The sequence below is a fragment of the Chiloscyllium plagiosum genome, chromosome 12 (assembly GCF_004010195.1).
Source record: "Chiloscyllium plagiosum isolate BGI_BamShark_2017 chromosome 12, ASM401019v2, whole genome shotgun sequence".
Taxonomy (NCBI): domain Eukaryota; kingdom Metazoa; phylum Chordata; class Chondrichthyes; order Orectolobiformes; family Hemiscylliidae; genus Chiloscyllium; species Chiloscyllium plagiosum.
In genome coordinates, this window is record NC_057721.1 from 42,534,132 (window position 1) to 42,554,561 (window position 20,430).

The 20,430-nt window shown below is 39.9% G+C and overlaps 1 protein-coding gene across 2 annotated transcripts in view; it reads left to right on the forward strand.

The window, feature by feature from the left end:
* The window catches only part of dpt (dermatopontin), a 54,378-nt gene that overhangs the window by 11,096 nt on the left and 22,852 nt on the right, over positions 1 to 20,430 (forward strand). Inside the window, exon 1 of one of the 2 annotated variants that reach the window (XM_043700888.1) lies at positions 11,212 to 11,737. The exons of the other annotated variant lie outside the window; for it this stretch is intronic. Within the exon in view, the coding sequence (XP_043556823.1) occupies positions 11,424 to 11,737 (314 nt within the window). The 5' untranslated portion in view covers positions 11,212 to 11,423. Of the gene's footprint in view, positions 1 to 11,211; positions 11,738 to 20,430 lie in introns of those variants that run through there. 2 annotated transcript variants of the gene reach the window in all.

The window sequence follows — 20,430 nt, forward strand, 5'->3', positions numbered from 1 at the left end:
TAATGTATTTGTAAAAACCCTTTGGATTCTCCTTAATTCTATTTGCCAAAGCTATCTCGTCCCCTTTTTGCCCTCCTGATTTCCATCTTAAATATACTCCTACTACCTTTATACTCTTCAAATGATTCTCTCAATCTATCCTGTCTATACCTGACATATGCTTCCTTCTTTTTCTTAACTAAACCCTCAATTTCTTAAGTCATCCAGCATTCCCTATACCTACCGGCCTTTCCTTTCACCCTAACGGATATATACTGTCTCTTGAATCTCGTTATCTCATTTCAGAAGGCTTCCCTTTTTCCAGCTGTCCCTTTACCTGCGAACATCTGCCCCCAATCAGCTTTTGAAAGTTCTTGCTAATACCGTCAAGATTAGCCTTCCTCCAATTTAGAACTTCAACTTTTAGATCTGGTCTGTCCTTTTCCATTGCCACTTTAAAACTAATAGAATTATGGTCACTGGCCCCAAAGTGTCCTCCACTGACACTTCAGTCACCTGCACTGCCTTATTTCCCAAGAAGTTTTGCACCTTCTCTAGTAGGTACATCCACATATTGAATCAGAAAATTCGTAAACCTTGTATGTCTCTGTCTAAGCACCCTGTGACCTGTATGTCCTTGTTTGTTGTGATCTGACTGTACTGCTTGCAAAACAAAGCTTTTCACTGTACTTAGGTACATGTGACAACAATGATTCAAGTCAAATCAAATCAAAGGAAAGTGCTGCTGAGGTAGCCTGACCAAACGCTCAGTGTTGCTGGGCTCCACTGCAGCTGCAGGACCTTTGACAACATTAAGATGAAGTGGGAGCAAAAGAAAAATAAAGCTTTTGAGTGAACTTTGGAAGGTTAGTACAGACTCGATGGGCTGGGTGGTCTCCATCTGTACTGTAGGGATGCTACAATTCTATTGACCCCCATGGTCAAACATCCTTATTGTTTCACTGGCCTCTGGGTCCAAAAGTGCTGGTGTGAATGAAGTAGTCACCAATGTTTGGGGCAAGGTGGTGTATAGCAAACAGAAAGAGTAGAGAGTGTGGTGCTGGAAAAGCACAGCTGGTCAGCATCCGAGGAGCAGGAGAATCGACGTTTCGAGCATAAGATCTTCATCAGGATGAACAGCTTATACTCGAAACGTCAATTCTCCTGATTCTCGATGCTGCCTGACTGGCTGTGCTTTTTCATCACCACACTCTCGACTCTGATTTCCAGCATCTGCAGTGCTCATTTTCTCCCTATAGCAAACAGGAAGCCAATACGTTAGAATCGCCAAGAATTAGTTGTACCGCAGTCTGTGTCCTACATGAAAATATGATTTACTCCTTGCTTTGCTGTATGTAAACAATTTTCCACCGATTTATCAATTTTTCTGCTGTCTTCCCTGTAGTTGAACATCACAAATCATCTTTCCAAAATGCCAAGTTGAAATGAATGTCAGAGAGGAGAAATTCCAGTCTCTGACATCTGCTGGATTTTTGTGGAAGCTTCTACTGAGGCCAGAATGGGCATCATTCTTTTGCCACTGATGGCAAAATCTAAGCCATTAATATCTCCTTATTTCCCAGGACTAAATTTTGCTTAGTAATGAGACCCCTTATTCTGAGACAAAGTCCCTCTAGTTCTGAACTCCACAATCATGAAAAATGCTTCAACTGCAGTCACTGTCGCTTTCACAGCATTTGGCTGAGCAATTTAACAGTAGAAGGGCAATTAATTCATGTCCTCCCATTACATTATGCATACTGTGAATCCACCTAGGATATGGCAGAGATAATTGTTACTCTGTCACAAACATAAGCCTTTGCTTCGGGACTCAGAAATTTTGGAGCTTTTAAAATTGCATTTAGCAAAATTTAGTCATGATAACCCTGAATATTGAATTGATTGAAGTAATACAAAACTGACAAAGATGTAGACAATCCCTTAATAATTTTGGGTTTGGTAATACTATATCTGAAGTGCTTATATTTTAAATAAAAATTATTCCAGTGTGCAATGTTTCAGCATTTGAAAGGAGAGCAATAGAACGCTAACATATATCTCTGAACTTTGATGAATCAAAATTGCTTGTTTTGGGTTGATGTGTACATTAATTACTGGACCAAGGAATTTTATACTTTCCCACTCTAATTACACATGATACAGATTGAATTTTAGATAATTTTACCAGATAATAAAAGGAAAAGACAGAATGTCATATAGCACCAAGGAATCGTATAAGAGTTGGGAAATCTGGTAATAGAACAAACTTGTATCGGAATGTACGAAGCATTTAGAATGAAATTAATGAAGTAACAGGTCAAATTGAGATGAATGGGTATGATTTGGTGGCAAATACTGAGATGTGGTTGCAGGGAGATCAGGTTTGATAATTGAAGGTATAAGGATACTGAATGTTTGGAAGGAGAGGCTGAAAGGAAGACAAAATGTTATAGCTTTATTAGTAAGGGAATAAATAAGTGATGTGACGAGAAATACTATAGGCACTAGACTTCAAGATGTAAAATAAGCCTGAATAGAAATAAGAAAAAGCAAGGGAAAGAATCTCCCGAGGCAGTGATCAATACATCCCAAAAAAACAGTAGTACCGCAGTGGGGTGCTGTGTAAACCTGGAAATACAGTGGGTTTGTAAGAAAGGTACAACAATAAGCGTGGGTGATTTCAATATGTGTATAATTGATTAATCAAATTAACAAAGAAATCAACAAGAAGGAAAACATGCTTGACCTCATCCTCACCAATCTGCCAGCTACAGTATCAGCAAGAGCAACCACCGCACGGTCCTTGTGGAGATGAAGTCTTGCCATCACATTGAGAATACCATCCATCGTGTTATGTGGCACTATCGCTGTGCAAAATGGAAGTCTTCAAGCAGATCTAGCAACTAATGACCGGGCATCCATGAGGGATTGTGGGCCATCAACAGCAAAAGAATCATATTACAACAAAATATGCAACATTACGGTACAGCATATTCGCCATCCAATCAATGACATCAAGCCAAGGAGTCAAACTGGTGCAATGGAGAGTGTAGAAGGACATGCAGGAGCAGTACCAGGCTAACCTAAAAATGAGATGTCAACATGGTGAAGCTACCAAACAGGACTACTGTGTGACAAATAGTATAAGCAGCAAGTGATAGATCGAGCTAAGTGATCCTATAACCAACAGATTAGTTCTAAGTTCTGCAATGTAGTAATGAAGAGGGATGAACAATTTAACGACTCACTGGAGAAGGAGGCTTCACAAATATCCCTACCTGTAATGATGGAAGAACCCAGCACATCAGTGCAAAAGATAAGGCTGATGTATTTGCAGCAATCTTCAGCCAAAATGCGAAATGGATGATCCACCTCAGCCTTCTCCAGTGGTCCCCAGCATTAAAGATACCAGGCTTTAGTCAATTTGATTCACTCCATGTGATATCAAGAAATGGTTAGAGACATTGGATACTGCAAAGGCTATGGGCCCAGACAACATTCTGGCAATAGTATTGAAAACTTGTGCTCCAGCTATTGCCAATCCTTTTGATACAATTTCAACATTGGCATCCACCTGACAATGTGGAAAATTATCCAATACATATAAGGCAGGTCAAACCCAACCTGACCAATTACCACCCTATCAGTTAATCCTTGATCATCAGTAAAGTGATGGAAGTACTATCAAGCATCACCTACTCACCTACTCCTGAAGAAGGGCTTATGCCCGAAACGTCGATTCTCCTGTTCCCTGGATGCTGCCTGACCTGCTGCGCTTTTCCAGCAACACATTTTCTACTCAGCAATAACCTGCTCAGTGATGCCCAGTTTGAGTTCTGCCAGGGTCACTCATCTCCTGACCTCATGACAGCCTTGGTTCAAGCATGAATTCCAGAGGTGAGGTGAGAGTGACAGCCTTTAACATCAAGGTCGCATTTGACTGAGTGTGGCATCAAGGAACCCTAACAAATCTGGAATCAATGGGAATCATGGAAAAACTCTCTGCTAGTTGAAGTCATACCTGGCCCATAGGAAGATTGTGGTGGTTGTTAGAGGTCAGTCATCTCAGCTCCAGAACATCTCTGCAGGAGCTCCTCATGTTAGTGTCCTAGGTCCAATCATCTTCAGCTCCTTCATTAAGACTTCCCGTCCATCATAATGTTAGTAGGGAGGATGTTTGCTGATGCTTGCACAATGATCAGCACATTCACAACTCCTCAGATACTGAAATTGTCCATGTTCAAATTCAACAAATCCTGGACAATATCGGCTTGGGCTGACAAATAGTAACATTTGTACCACACAAATACCAGCCAATGACATCTCCAATAAGAGACAACCTATCACTATCTCTTGACATTCAATAGTCTTACCATCACCACCATCAACATCCTGGGGGTTATTATTGACCAGAAACTTAACTGAACCACCATATAAATGCAGTGGCTACAGAAAGGAATGATGCAGCAAATAACTCACCACCTGATTCACCAAAGCCTATCCACTGTCTACAAGGCACAAGCCAAGAGTGTGATGGAATGCTCCCCACTTGTCTGGATGAGTGCAGCTTCAAGAACAACACTCAAGAAGCTTGACACTATCTAGGACAAAGAAGACTATTTGATTTGCAGCACATCCACAAGTATCCACTCCCTCCACAACTAATAGTCAGTAGCAGCAGTGTGATCTATCTACAAGATGTACTGTAGAAATTCACTAAAGGTTCTCTTCCAAACCCATGACTATTTCCATCTAGAAGGACAGGGCAGCAGATATGAGAACACCAGTACTTGCAAGTTCCACTCCAAACCATTCACCATCCTAACTCGGAAAATATATAGCCATTCCTTCACCGTCCCTGGGTCAAAATCCTGGAATTCCCTCCATAAGAGCATTGAAGGTCAACCATCAGCAGTTGGACTGCAATGATTCAAGAAGGCAGCTCACCAACATCCTCTCCAGGGTAAGTAGGGATGGGCAATAAATTCTGTCACAAAGCTGGTCCCTTTTTTCTAAAAACTGTTCCTATTCTCAAGGATACTGTGTCCTTGGTTTTTGTCAGAGGGGTCATAAAACCCTCCCGGCTCTGAGGTGACTAGTTTGGTACAGAGATGGAAAAGGATGTTGAGAGGCCTTTTGTTTATATGTAAACAGATGAGACCTCAGGCTAATGTGGTCATATTCTGTGATCTGTATAATGAAAGGGGAGTGGTCAGCTCTCTAGCTGAGCAGTTCAGTCCAGAACTAGTTAGGAGTTCAGCTGTGTGGAAATAGGCTGCTAAACTCTCTCTCTCTCTCTCCTTCTGCCCTTCTAACTTCAACCTGTTGCCATTTGTTCCATTTTTACTGTTTTTTGAGAGGGTTTGCTTATTGGGACTGTTGAGTGTATTCATTAAGTCTAGCTTGGATAGATTGAGTTGTGTAAGGGTTCTTTATTCTGTTCTTTGTGTTTCATTGTGTAATTTTGTAAATACATTTTTGTCTGTTTTAAAATCTGGTAGACAACTTAGCTAAAGTAGTCTGGGTAATTTTCACTGTACACTTATCGAAACAAATTGCAAAGTTATGGTCTGGGTTGCCTGCTTAAGAATGTTTTGAGTGGACTGGCCTAGTCCACAGTAATTCTGACATCCCACAAGAGAAAAGAAGTTTCCACTGATTTAGAAAAATGCTAATATAATGCACTTATTCAAAAGGGAGAGAGGCAGAGTGTAGGAAATTACAGACCAATTAGTTTAATATGTATCATTGGGAAATTATTCAAATCCATTATTAAGGAAGTTGTAATAGGACATTTGAAACGTCAAAGCACAATTGATCAGATTTATCATTGTTTTCTGAATTTGCTAGAGTTGTTTGAAAATGTATCAAGCGAAATGAATAATGGGGTTCCTGTAGATTTAATATATCTGGACTTACAGAAGGCATTTTATAAAATGCTGAACAAAAATTTAATAGACAAGTTTGGATGAGATTAAGGGAAATTTATTAGCTTGGATGGAGGATTGGCTAACCAACAGAAAGCAGATAATTAAAGTAAATGGGGCTTTTCTAGTTGGCAAGTTGTAGATAGTGGGTTGACGCAGGGTTCAGTCCTTGAACCCCAACTATTTGCAATCCATTTAATGAAGACGATTCTGGGTAATCCAAGATGGAGGACAAGAAAAATTCCTGGCTGTAACAGCTGCACCTTTTTTGAGGTATTTTAGGTGTTGGAGGTGACTTCCTCGAATTCCAGGAGCAGCAATTATTGTTTCATACGCTGTTGCATTGTTTTGGAACTTTGGAAAAAGAAAGTCAAAACAACAGCAGTTTTAAAAAGGGAGAGGCACAGATAAAAGAAGCACATGGTGAGGTCAATGTAGGACAGAGAAAGAGAAAGAAACTGACACCACAGTGAACCTGCACAGTTACTGCCTTTGCTGTTTGAATTCATGTATCACTGGACATCGGAGTGCATCTGGGAAAGTCAACAAACAGTGAAATTCACAACTGATCTTGGAGGAATTGTTTGGGCGAAGTCACAGCAAAGAAACAGATAAGTGAATAGTTTTAACCTGGAGCAGTGTTTTGTGGAGGAATGAGACAGTGTTATTTTCTGGGTCTGCAGATTGTGAAGGAACAAAAATGGCCTTTAGTGGAGTGATATTCACTTCTTGTCAGATGTGGGTGTTTAAGGAGAGCCTACAGGTTACTGTGGATTATATCTGCAATAAATGCTGTTGGTTGCGAATCCTATCAGATCGAATGGATCAGTTGGAGAGACAGTTAGAGGCAATGAGGAATTTGTAACAGCAATGGTATGTGATGGATGCCAGTTATAGGAAGGGGGAAAAGTCGTAGATGGGTAAAATTCAGGAAAGGTAAGAGAGGTAGGCAGTTAGTGCCGGAGTCTTCTGTGGCTATCCCCATTTCAAACAAGTATACTGTTCTGGAAAATGTAGGGGGTGATGGATTCTCAGGAGAAAGTAGCATGAACAGCCAAATTTCTGGTGTTGAGACTGCCTCTAATGCAATGAGGCGTACATCAGTTCCAAGAGATCAGCTGTGTTAGGGGACTGTCTACTCCGAGGTACAGACAGACTTTTCTGTGGCCAGTGGTGAAAAATCAAAATGGTGTGTTGCTTCCCTGGTGCCAGGATCAAGGCTATCTCAGACAGGGTGCAGAATGTTCTCAAGGGGGAGAGGAGCCAGCAAGAGGTCATTGTCCACACTGGAACCAACGACTTGGAAAGGGAAAAGACAACAGAGAGTTAGGCAGGAATTTAAAAAGGAGATCCTCTGGATTATTCTCTGTGATACGAGCTAGTGAGGGCAGGAATAGGAGGATAGAGCAGATGAATGCATGGCTGAGGAGCTGGTGTATGGGAGAAGGATTCACATTTTTGGATCATTGGAATCTCTTTTGGGCTAGAAGTGACCTGTACAAGAAGAATGGATTGCACCTAAATTGGAAGGGGACTAATATACTGGCAGAGAAATTTGCTAGAGCTGCTCAGGAGGATTTAAACTAGTAAGGAGGTGGGGTGGGACCCAGGGAAATAGTGAGGAAAGAGATCAATCTGAGACTGGTACAGTTGAGAACAGAAGTGAGTCAAACAGTCAGGGCCGGCAGGGACAAGTTAGGACTAATAAATTAAACTGCATTTATTTCAATGCAAGGGGCCTAACAGGGAAGGCAGATGAACTCAGGGCATGGTTAGGAACATGGGACTGGGATATCATAGCAATTACAGAAACATGGCTCCGGGATGGACAGGACTGGCAGCTTAATGTTCCAGGGTACAAATGCTTCAGCAAGGATAGAAAGGGAGACAAGAAAGGAGTGGGAGTGGCATTTTTGATAAGGGATAGCATTACAACTGTACTGAGGGAGGATATTCCCGGAAATACATCCGGGGAAGTTATTTGGGTGGAACTGAGAAATAAGAAAGGGATGATCGCTTTATTGGGATTGTATTATAGATCCCCAAATTGTCAGGGGGAAATTGAGAAACAAATTTGTAAGGAGATTTCAGCTATCTGTAAGAATAATAGGATGGTTATGGTCTGGGATTTTAACTTTCCAAACATTGACTGGGATTGCGATAGTCTTAAGGGTTTAGATGGAGAAGAATTTGTTAAATGTGTACAAAACAATTTTCTGATTCAGTACGTGGATGTACCTACTGGAGAAGGTGCAAACGTGACCTACTCTTCGGAAATAAGGCAGGGCAGGTGACTGAGGTGTCAGTGGGGTAGCACTTTGGGGCCAGTGACCGTAATTCTACTAAATTAGTGATGGTGTTCGACAAGGTTATCCATGGGAGACTGGAGAGCAAGGTTAGATCTCATGGAATACGGGGAGAACTAGCCATTTGGATTCAGAACTGGCTCAAAGGTAGAAGACAGAGGGTGGTGGTGGAGGTTTGCTTTTCAGACTGGAGGTAAGGATCAGTACTGGGTACACTACTTTTCGTCATTTATCCAAATGATTTGGATGAGAGCATGAGTGATATAGTTAGTAAGTTTGCAGATGACACTAAAATTGGATGTGTAGTGGACAGCGAAGAAGGTTACCTCAGATTACAACAGGCCCTTGATCAGATGGACCAATGAGCTGAGAAGTGGCAGAAGGAGTTTAATTCAGATAGTTGCAAGGTACTGCATTTTGGGATAGCAAATCTTAGCAGCATGTGTACACTTAATGGTAAGGTCCGAGGGAATGTTACCGAACAAAGAAACTTTAGAGTGCAGGTTCAAAGCTCCTTGAAAGTGGAGTCGCAGATAGATAGGATAGTGAGGAAGGCGTTTGGTATGCTTTTCTTTATCGGTCAGATTATTGAGTACAGGAGTTGGGAGGTCATGTTGCGACTGTACAGGACATTGGTTACACCATTGATGGAATATTGCGTGCAATTCTGGTCTCCTTCCTATCGGAAAGATGTTGTGAAACTTGAAAGGGTTCAGAAAAGAGTTACAAGGATGTTGCCAGGGTTGGAGGATTTGAGTTATAGGGAGAGGCTGAACAGGCTGGGGCTGTTTTCCCTGGAGTGTCGGAGGCTTTGGGTTGACCTTGTAGAGGCATTTAGATGGGTGTATGAATAGGAAGGGTTTGGAGGGATACGGGTGCTGGCAGGTGGGACTAGATTGGGTTGGGATATCTGGTCAGCATGGACGGGTTGGACCAAAGGGTCTGTTTCTGTGCTGTAAATCTCTATGACTCTATGACATTTATGACTTGGATGCACGCAAAGAGGGTACTATAGCCAAATTTGAAGATGGTGCTAAAATAGGTGGGACAATAGGTTTCAATATGGAAATAAGGAATGTATTAGTGGATATGGTAGGTTAGATGAATGGACCATTATTTGGTAAATGAGGCTTAAGGTGGTTAAGTGTGAAGTTATCCAGTTTAGTCAGAAGAATACAAGGCAATGTATTATCAATGTGGAAAGAAATTTCAGATTTCTTTGGTGCAGAGTGATCTGGTGTCCTTGTGTATGAATTGCTGAAAACTGGTACGCTGGTACAATAAATAATAATGAAGGCAATGGAATTTTGGCATTGCAGAAGGAAAGGAGTATAAAAGTGGGGACTTATTGTTGCAACTGTACAAGTCATAAATGAGGCCACATCTGGAGTATTGCATACAGTTTTGGGGATATAATTGAGGAGGGATATAATTGCATTGGAGACAGTTCAGGGGTGATTCACTAGATTTTTTTATTCCTGGTGAAGGGCTTGTGTCTGAAACGTTGACTCTCCTGCTCTTCAGATGCTGTCTGACCTGCTGTGCTTTTCCAGCACAACAACTTTTGACTCTGACTCGCCATTAGCTGCAGTCCTCACTTTCTCCAGGCATGTGAGATTTGTCTAATGAGGACAGATTGAGCAGTTTAGGCATATACTCTCTGGAGTTTAGAAGAATGAGAGAAGATCTAATTGCAGTGAATAAGAGAGAGTCATAGAGTCATACAGCATGAATACAGACCCTTCAGTCCAACTCATCCACATTGTCTGGATATCCCAATCTGACCTAGTCCCATTTGTCAGCGTTTGGTCCATATCCCTCTGAACCCTTCTTATTCATATACCCATCCAGATGCCTTTTAAATGTTGTCACTGTACTTGCTTTCACCAATTCCTCTGGCAGTTCGTCCCATACATGCACCATCCAGAACATGGAAAGGTTAGCCATCAGGTCCTTTTTAAAACTTTCTCCTCTCACTATAAACCTATACTGTCTAGTTTTGGACTTCCTCGCCCTAAGGAATAAATCTCTGTAAGGTCACCCCTCAGCCTCCAGCAATCCACGAAAAATAGCCTCAGCCTATTCAGCCTCTCCCTATACCTCAAACCCCTCTGTCCTGGCAACGTCCTTGTAAATCTTTTCTGTACCCTCTCAAATTTAACAACATTCTTCCTATCACAGGGTGACTAGAATTGTACGCAGTATTCTAAAAGTGACCTAATGAATGTCCTGTACAGCTGCAATATGATGTTCCAACTCCTATACTCAATACACTGACCAATGAAGGCAAGTGTGCCAAGCACCTTCTTTGCCTTCCTATCTATGTGTGACTGCACTTCCAAGGAACTACAAACCTGCACCCCTAGGTCTTTTTGTTCAGCAAAACTCCCAAGGCATCACCATTAGGTATATAAGTCCTGCCTTGATTTGCCTTACCAAAATGCAACACTTCACATTTATCTAGATTAAACTCCATCTGCCACTCCTTGGCCCATTGGCCCATCTGATCAAGGTTTCATTGTACTCTGAGATAATCTTCTTCACCATTCACTACACTACCTATTTTTGTGACATCTGCAAACATAACTTGCCATACTTCCTATATTCATATCCAAATTATTTATATTAATAATGAAAAATGCTAAACATGCTAAAGTAGATATAGGGATGATGTTTCATTTTGTGGGGCAATCTTGAATGAGAGGTCATAGTTTTAGTATAAGGGTTAGCAAATTTAATCAGCAATGAGGAGAAATTAAGTCTGTGAAACAGTCATGAATCCACGCAATTCACTATCCCAAAGGTTGGTAGATGCAGGACCATTAAGTAAATAATTGTAAATCTTTTAGATTGGATCTGTGATCCTTTTCTAAACTGTCAAATGGTTCATTCATGACTGTAGGATAACAGGTAATTCCTGTGAAATGGTAATATTTTCCATACCACTCATAGTACTTACATGAAGAGGTTAAATGTTTCTGGTGATTAAGTTGTTTTAAAGTTCTCTTTAGGAATATGTATAAGAATATTTTTGTCTTCATTACAGAATATGAAAATGCTTAGTCCACCTTAAAAATAATATCAATAGTTCCACAGTCTGGGTATTAGATTTAAAACATGCTGCATATTTTTATGTCAGATCATAAATGTTTCTGGATTCAAGCTTGGAAACATCTGTTAGCCAAATGTTACATCCCATATAAAATGGTGGATGCAGCAAAGTCTGAGCCAGTGCATCCTAACTGCAGAAATGCGTCCCAAATGTGCTCACTTGCTTATAGTCCTGATCATTGTTGTTCATGGTCAGAATTATCCGCCGTCTGATGTGCAATGGGTCAATCGTTATAGGCAAGGTTTTAACTTCCAGTGTTATCCAGGGGAAGCTTTGGTCTCAATACAAAGTTACTATGACAAATCAGAAGGTTCTGATAGAGTCTGGAGTTTCGAATGCATGCCAACGCCTCAGGAAATGGGAGAGGTGACAGAATGCTGGTGGGATGACATTCAACGAGCTGGACTTGAATGGTAGGTCACAAGGTGTATTGTTAATATATTGCTTTCTTCTACACAACCTCTGTTTAATTTTTGCTGTTGTGTTTATTAAGCTATGCTTTAAAATGATCAAATAGTTCTCAGACTGTTATGTATGAATAGGAATGCAGGCCAGTTATTCTACTGAATATAACTGATAAACTTCAAATGAGAAACAGATAACATGTCAGCTTTGAATTTTCTGTGACTAAATATTCTTTCAAAATACAATGTAAATCCAATCTTATTGTTAGAGGTGTGTGTCCTACACTTGCATATACTAACAGATTTCTTCCTACCCTGCGATCCAATGTTAGAATATAATATTCTTTATTGCTATGCGAGTAGATTAAGTACAACTTACATAACACATCAGTGTCTGCAATACTAGAAATTTTGAAATATATTCGTCCTTTCCAACCTCAATATTTAAGGAATTTTCCTTTTTTAATTTCACATTTATGGACACTTTCAATGGTTTAAATATTAACTAGACTAAAATGCAGTAAATATGATCAGTCCTTATATATTTTTCCTTTTCTTTCTCATTCGTTTTCGCCTTGTACTGTTCCTACCCTGACCACAACTTACTCTACTGTGGACTCTTCGAAAGCTAGCCTGTGATATCAAACCCAAGTGGTTGATAATCATGAGTGGAGCCAAATTGATTTTCTTAGATGCATTCAGCCTTGAATACTGTTTGATGACTGGCTTGTACACTGAAGGGGCAAAGATGGATATTGTGATTCTGTATCTTGGGAATGCCTTTTTGAATATTGGACCATCATTCTTTGTACACATTTATTTGGCTGAATAATGAGGAAAGCCAAAGCGGGCAAGAAGAAAGAAAAGATTTTATACTCAGAAACATGAGGAAAATAATAGAAAGAATGAGGAAGATTCTAAAGAAATGTTAAGTAACAGACAGAGCAGAATTACAGTTGCAGAAAGCAATTCAGAAAGACACGAAGAAACTCAGTGAGAAAGAGATTAACCTGAAAAGTCAGTCCATGTTTTATTATTCACATTTTTGTGCTATATTTATACATTTAAAGTCACAAATACATAACTATTTTATCTAAAAATGTAAAGTCTACAGAGGGAAGATGGAAATTGATACTCTGCTGCATTGTATAACTTTTATATGTATTTTGTAATCTTGTGCTACTACAGTCCTTTTTTCACTTGGAGGTTTTGATGAGGTATGATTGTCTCATCTTGCTGTTAATTCATTGTATTGCGTTAAAGATTTCCTTTAAGTACCTGGTTTGTGCAGCAGTAGGTTCTATAAGGCCAATGGAGGGCCACTTTCATTCTAATGTCCTTTAGGGAAGGAAATCTGTTGTCCTTACCCAGTCTGGCCGACATCAGTCTCAAAAACCACAGCAACGAGGTTGATGAGCAACAATTGCGGACCTTGCCTGTAATGCCTACAGCTTATGAAAAGATGATGAAATTCTGGAAGTAAAATGCTGACAGACGGTCGAATGGCCTCAATAAAGTGCTTGTGGCGGTCCAAAGCTGGTCCCACTGTTGGTAAAATTCCTTGGGAACATTCTGAGAGAGCTGGGAATTTGGCTCCCACCAACTTTACCCCAACACCACTGTGATCCTACCTGATGCAGACCAGCAGAATTCCTATCTTTGAAAATCCTACATTCTGCATGATGATCCAGATCTAACCCTGATTAAGACTACCACCTTAATGAGACTGATTTAATCAATTAATGAACAAATTCAGAAGCTAAATTAACTTTATATATTTGAATATTTATTTCAAAGCACTGCTGGTTTTTGATCATTTGCCTCCATTTTATGATGTTAATTTGTGAAGCATGCACAAAACTGTGGCACAATCAGTGCTTGGATGAAATGGTTTGGAAAGGTGAGTTTAAGTTTCATTAGTTCTCAAGCGAAGTAGGATAGTAATAACCTTTAATAAAAGCAAAATCCAGATTATTCATGTTACAATGTTCAGTTTTCTTCTCTATCTTCATATTTTCTTACTGTTCTCTTTCATTCCATCAATTCCCACTCTACCCCCAAGGCTCCCCCAACCCCATTACACATGAGCATAGGTGACTTGTGTCTAAACCACAAGTCTAGGAGATAGATGAGAGCACTCCAAGTCCCTGTTGTGAAGTGTACATGGCTATCTTCACAGCCTGAACAAATAAACTCACTAGGATAGATTCAAAGGGGGAAATGGATTCCACCCTCCTCCCAAAACCAGCTAATTACCCATCAATTGTTCAATGACCAGAAATCTGATTGACGTACAGTGATAACACATCAGGGTGACTTTAATAGGGTAAAGATGGGACTTCTGTCCCTCAGGGACAGGAGGTCCCACCCTAGGATGCTGCAAACCAATCTGATTGGCTAGTGGGTCTACAGTATTAGTAACAATAGAAGACAGCAGAATTCATTGTTGGGACGATGGATAGTTCCTAGGAATTCTGATGTAATACGACCAGGAGACCTCAGAAAAGACAGGGAGTTGGGAGAGTGGGTTAGAAAGTTTGATGGGGTGGGGGGAGTGTGGGGAAAGATCAATGGGGTTAACTAACTTGGGGGTGTTGTCCTAATGACAAAGAAGTTTTCCTTTCACTGAATGGGCCTTTATCCTCCACCTTTGTTTGTTGCACAGGTTGGATGTAGGGGAATGCTGTGGGCTGGCTGACATCCCACTCTATTGTACATGTACCCCTAGACTGGGCCTTTCAAATGTACTGCCAAGAGACCATAACATTCATCCTAATGTCTGGAAGGTCTCAGAGATAATAGTAGCATTCTTATGCCATGCATTGATACACCAATGTTTGCAACCTCTCCCCCAGAAATGCAATATGGTATACTGTACATCTTAAAAGAATGGGTGATTTTTGATGTCTAAAATTTGTACAGATGTAAACAGTTTAGGTGTTGTGATTCTGCTTTTGACCTCATTAATTGTTCTAGTAGTATTCAATCTTTTGCATATCATTTGGAAAAACAAGTTTAAGAAATTCATATTGTTTTTGAGGAATCCGTCTCAGAAACTCAAATCAAATTCCAGGCCAGTATTCATCACCTACATTCTATCACTCAAATGACATCTGGAAGCTTGGTCAGCCTTTAACTGTGTCCAGACCTATATCTCTGCCTCGTTCATTGACTCAATCATTGTTGTCACTGTCTCAATTTGTGAACAAGTAAAAAGCTATTCCAGTTGAGGCCCATTTATTTTCATGTTTTTAGCTTCAATTCCATCCACATCTACGACTGCCATCTCAAACTGACCTAAGAAAGTTAAAAATCACACAACACCAGGTTATAGTTCATCAGGTTTATCTGGAAATACAAGCTTTTGGAGCCTGCTCCTTCATCAGGTGGTTGACAATCACCTGATGAAGGAGCAGTGTTCTCAAAGCTAGTGCTTCCAAATTAACCTATTGGACTATAACCTGGTTTTGTGTGATTTTTAATTTTGTATACGCAGTCCAACACCGGCACCTCCAAATCATGACCTAAGAAATGCAATGTAATCTCCTGCTTGATATGAAATCAGTTTCCTAATCTAACTCAGTTTCTTACAAAATCTACTTCATTCCAGTGCTGAAATATTGCCCAGCTCTGTCATTACTCCTCCCATTCTGTGGCTGAAACTCCATTTCACATCTTCATTGGCACTGTGATAACTCACTTCCACTCACAAATCCCATGGGCTTTCCATTTATTGAAACTTCATTCAAGCCTATGTTTTCATATACAATAAATGGCACATTCTCACCAGAGTCTCCTCTCCTGGCTCCATTAGTTCCATTGTTCCAGAGTGTCAATTCAGAATGTTCATTGTTGTCTACCTATAAATCAATAGCTTTGCCAGCTTGGTATTGTAGACAAAATCAATCTTAAAATCCACACTGTATGGTATTTTGTCTCATGTCCAATAATTTTACTTGCTTGGCAAAAGACGTGCTTCCCATTTTGGGTATTTATTCCATGGCAGGAAAATACAATGTTACCAGTTTTTTGCTGATATAGAAAGTGTTCACAGCACAGAACTGGATACTTAGAAGCCACCTTAAGAACAACAGACTTCAACAGTTGATGAATGCCAGTTGGTATTAGCTTATAATGTAGTTGCCAACAATGACTGCATGAAACACCCATGCTTATGTTATTTTTACTTGGACAAATGCCACTTCCCACAAAACCATAAATTGTAAACATCCCTGTAATTGAAATCTGTACAAAACTTCTCTCAGAATTGTCAGTACCTTTGTAATCAGTTAACAAATCACATATTTAAAACCCCTACATTTTGTGATTGTTTTTCATGTATTTCTTGTAAAAATATTACAAATTGGAATGCAAAAGCCTAGGAATGCAAACTAGTGGAAAATGAGAAACCAGCAGCAAGGCTAAAAGAAAAAGATAAATCTGTTTCACATTATGTTCTGTTCTACTTACCACCAAATTGCTAGTCACAGATTAGATTGACTAAGTTTCTGTCTTTCCTGGATTGACAATGGCGTCAGTCACTGTGATTATGTTGAAAATCACACTAATGTTTAGATTTGTATAATTTTATTTGTTTAATAAAATAACCCTTTTGAGATGGATTTTTGCTAATTGAAGTCAAAGCTATTTAGATAATATTTTAACCTCCAGAATGGCTTGTGGAGACCATGAGGCACACACAAAAGAAAAGACTCCGCAGAAAACAGTTAATTGGATAAAGATCGCGTAAAATTAAGTTGGGATATTAAAAATAAAAGTAAACAGATCAGTGAGCAAAATAAATTAAACAGTTTTTGAATGATATTTATTTGAAAATAGAGTCAGAGAGTCATACAGCATGGAAACAGACTCTTCGTTCCAACCAGTCCATGCTAACCATAATCCCAAACTAAACTACACTCACCTACCTGGACTTGGCCCATGTCTCTCCCAAACAATTCTATTCATGTACTTACCCAAATGCTGTTTAAACATTGTAACTGTACCCGTATCCACCACTTCCTCTGGAAGTTTATTCCAATACAAATCGCTCTCTGTGCAAAAAACTTTGCCCCATGTCTTTTTAAAATCTTTCTCCTCTCACCTTAAAAATATGTCCCCTTGTCTTGAAATCTCCCACTCTAGGGAAAAGACACCTGCCATTTACCTTATTTATACCCTTTGTGATTTTGTAAACCTCTATAAGGTCACCCCTCAATCTTTTCTAAAAACCTCTTCAGCTTAATAATACACTTTTTATAACCAGAACTGGATTCCAGAAGAGGCCTCACCAAAGTCTTGTACAACCGCAACATGATGTCCTAACTCCTATACTCAAAGGTGAAAGTGAGGACTGCAGATGCTGGAGATTAGAGTTAAGATTAGAGTGGTGCTGGAAAAGCACAGCAGGTCAGGCAGCATCCGAGAATCAGGAAAATTGACGTTTTGGGCAGGACCCCTTCATCAGGAATGGTGAATCCTGATGAAGGGCTCCTGCTCAAAATGTCGATTTTCCTGCACCTCGGATGCTGCCTGACCTGCTGTGCTTTTCCAGCACCACTCTAATCTTGACTCCTTTACTCAGAGGTTTGAGCAATAAAGGCAAGCATACGAAACATCTTCACGGCCCTGTCTATATGTGATGCAAACTTCAAAGAATTATGTACCTGAACCCCTAGCTCTCTCTCTTCTACAACACTAACTAAGGCCCTACTTTTAATTGTATAAGTCCTGCCCTTGTTTGTTTTACCAAAGTGCAATACCTCGCATTTATCCAAATTAAACTCCTCAGTCCATTGGCCCAGATGATCAAAATCTCTCTGCAATCTTAGGTAACTTTTTTTACCATTCACCAATTTTGCTGTCTTCCACAAACTTACTAACAATGCCTTCTATACTCTTACCTAATACATTTGTATAAATGACAAATGGAAGTGGACCCAGCACCGATTCCTGCAGAACACTGCTGCTAACAGGCCTCCAGTTTGAAAAACAACCCTCTACCAACTGGCAAGCTCACCCTGAATCCCATGTGATCTAACTTTGTTAATTAGTCTACCATGCAGAACCTTGGCAAAGGCTTTACTAAAGTCCAAGTAAACAAAGTCTACCATTCTACCCTTATCAATCAGGTTTGTGAGACACAATTTCTCTCACACAAAACCATGCTGAGTATTCCTAATCATTCCTTGCCACTTGGTTTAAATATTTATTTTAGTTGTCTGGAGGTACTATTACAATAATAAAATGACATTAATATTGAAAGTAAAATCAAACTAAAGAGAGAAGCAATGAGAAATGGAGATTCTTTTCTAAATTTGTTCTCCCATACAAACCCTTGTATCTACATTTGTAGTCTCAGCTTCCATCTCACCACCTTTCTTTGATTTTCTTTGCTTGCTCTCTTTCAATACCACTTCCCACACTAGGGCTTAAATTTTAAACTATTTCAGGGTCAATATAGGAGGGGAGTGGTGTGTAATTTGACAGCATTCAACCTCTGAACTGATGTACTACCAGATTTCTGACCCTGAGCTATTTTGAATGAGTGCAGTCAGGGTCAGATCAGCTCATTATTGTTATACACAATATCCATTCAAGAACCTTCGTGTCTGACTAGAATTTTCAATCAACATTACAGGCAATCCACATTGACCATGTTCATAAGTAGGCCACAGAGGTGGCCTCAATGTGAGAGTGAGGCCTGAACTCATGGACAGCCCTCTAAACCTACTACACGCTCATAGTTGTGGCTATTAGTTATTCCCTGGGGTTCCATGCCCTCCAGAGTCATAACCAAAGCCTGTGACCTTTTAAAACTGGGGAGTTGATGGCCCAATGTACCATTGCTAAATGATTAATCTAGAAACCCAGTTAATATCAGGGGGATCTGGGTTCAAATCCTGCCATGGTGTTTGGTGGAATTTGAATTCAGTAAGAATCTAGAATTAAGAGTCTGCTGATGACCATGAAGTCATTGTCAATTGTCCAAAAAAACCCATTGGATCACAATGCCTTTTAGGGAAGGAACTGCCATCCTTATCTGGTCTGGCCTATATGTGACTCCTGACCAACAGAAAGGTGGTTGACTCAACCACTCCCTGAGCAATTAGGGATGGCTTCTTAGCATGTTGCAATCTGTGTAACTCATTGTTTACATTCCTCTCATCAGATTTTCACCCCTTTCACAACACCAAATAGCCCTAACCCAAATTATAACATTCATAATGTGGAGGTAAGGGAGAAACAGAAGTAGAAGAAAAGACTGAGAGACAAGAAAGAAAGAGAAGAAAGTATTATAATTAAAGCACAGAGGAAAACAAAAAGGTTGGAGATATGGTTTGAGATGTGCAAACACAAGTATCTTTAGCTGGATGCATGTGAGAAACTGAGAGAATTTTTTAAAGATCGAAGAGCTAGACAATCACAGAATCAGATATATTTTTCAAATTCATTGCCAATAAGAACAAAGTTAAACAAGCTACATCCTAAGTAGGGTAACTGAAGAAGAGCCACTGGACCTGAAACATTGATTCTGTTTTCTCTCTGCAAGAGCTGCCAGACCTGTTAAGTTTCTCCAGCAATGGCTAAGATGCTAAGATATATGAGCTGTCTAAATATGTGACAATCCTTTACCTTGGAATATTTTCAGTTGTTGCACCAATGTGAGCAGGAAAGATGATAAGATCAAATCATTTGTTTTTAATCAATTAACAACAGATGAGTGCAGAACAGTGACATTTCAATTATTTAAATATCCAAAATATAATAATTGAGGGACCTTATTCAAGCATGATGTTCTAAGCTTTACATGACTGAAATGTTTTCAGGGTTTGCTTAATGCAAATACCTGGGAATGTGAAAATAGAATGGCATGAAAAACAATATATCAAGGCATCATCATAAAGTACTGTAATCTGTGACCTCTAAAATTGACACAAAGCCCACAACCATTGGAAATATTCTGCAATATAAATACACCATTAATGGACTTGCAACAAGAAACCAAACATACCTTTCCTTTTGTCTTTGCAAGAGGGCTGAAAACTGCTAACTGTCAAACAGAGTGGTGTAAATCAGGCTGCTGGCAGTGGTAAGTGCACCAGAGTTTGAACAAGCCCACTTCGCCCACATTGCAACACATAAACGTTGCAAAATTCAATAATCCCACAACCAGGTACAAGGATTTTGATGCATCATTACCTTGTGCCTGTCTCTTCTGACGTAGAGAGCACACAAACCTTGTGCTGCTTGCTAATATAAACAATTGTAGCACGTCTCTAGTGCCAAGTGCATGTTGGGTGACTCCAAGCTCAAACAGGAAAAGAGGCTTACATGAATAAAAGGTAGCTTGCTCTATTAAAGGGAAAAGTACTCTGGCAGAAAGTGGTGGGTAAAACTGAAGCAACTTGGCAAAAAGCATGCTCCAAGATTTTTAGTGCTGCACTGGAGACATTGACTCTGAAAGTGAAGAGAAGGAGAGGTGCCATCTGTTCACTGGTGACTAGGATTCCTGCAGACAAACTATAAGAAAGCAGTGCAAACAGTTCACCTTTGGTCAATGCCAGAAGCCCTGGATGCAATGTGATAAACAGTTCAAGAATTATGAACAGTCACACATATTGAATGCATCTTCAAATTCTACCAACTGTAGCGCTAATCTCTCAAACTGCTCACTGCACTACAACCCCAACATTCACCTA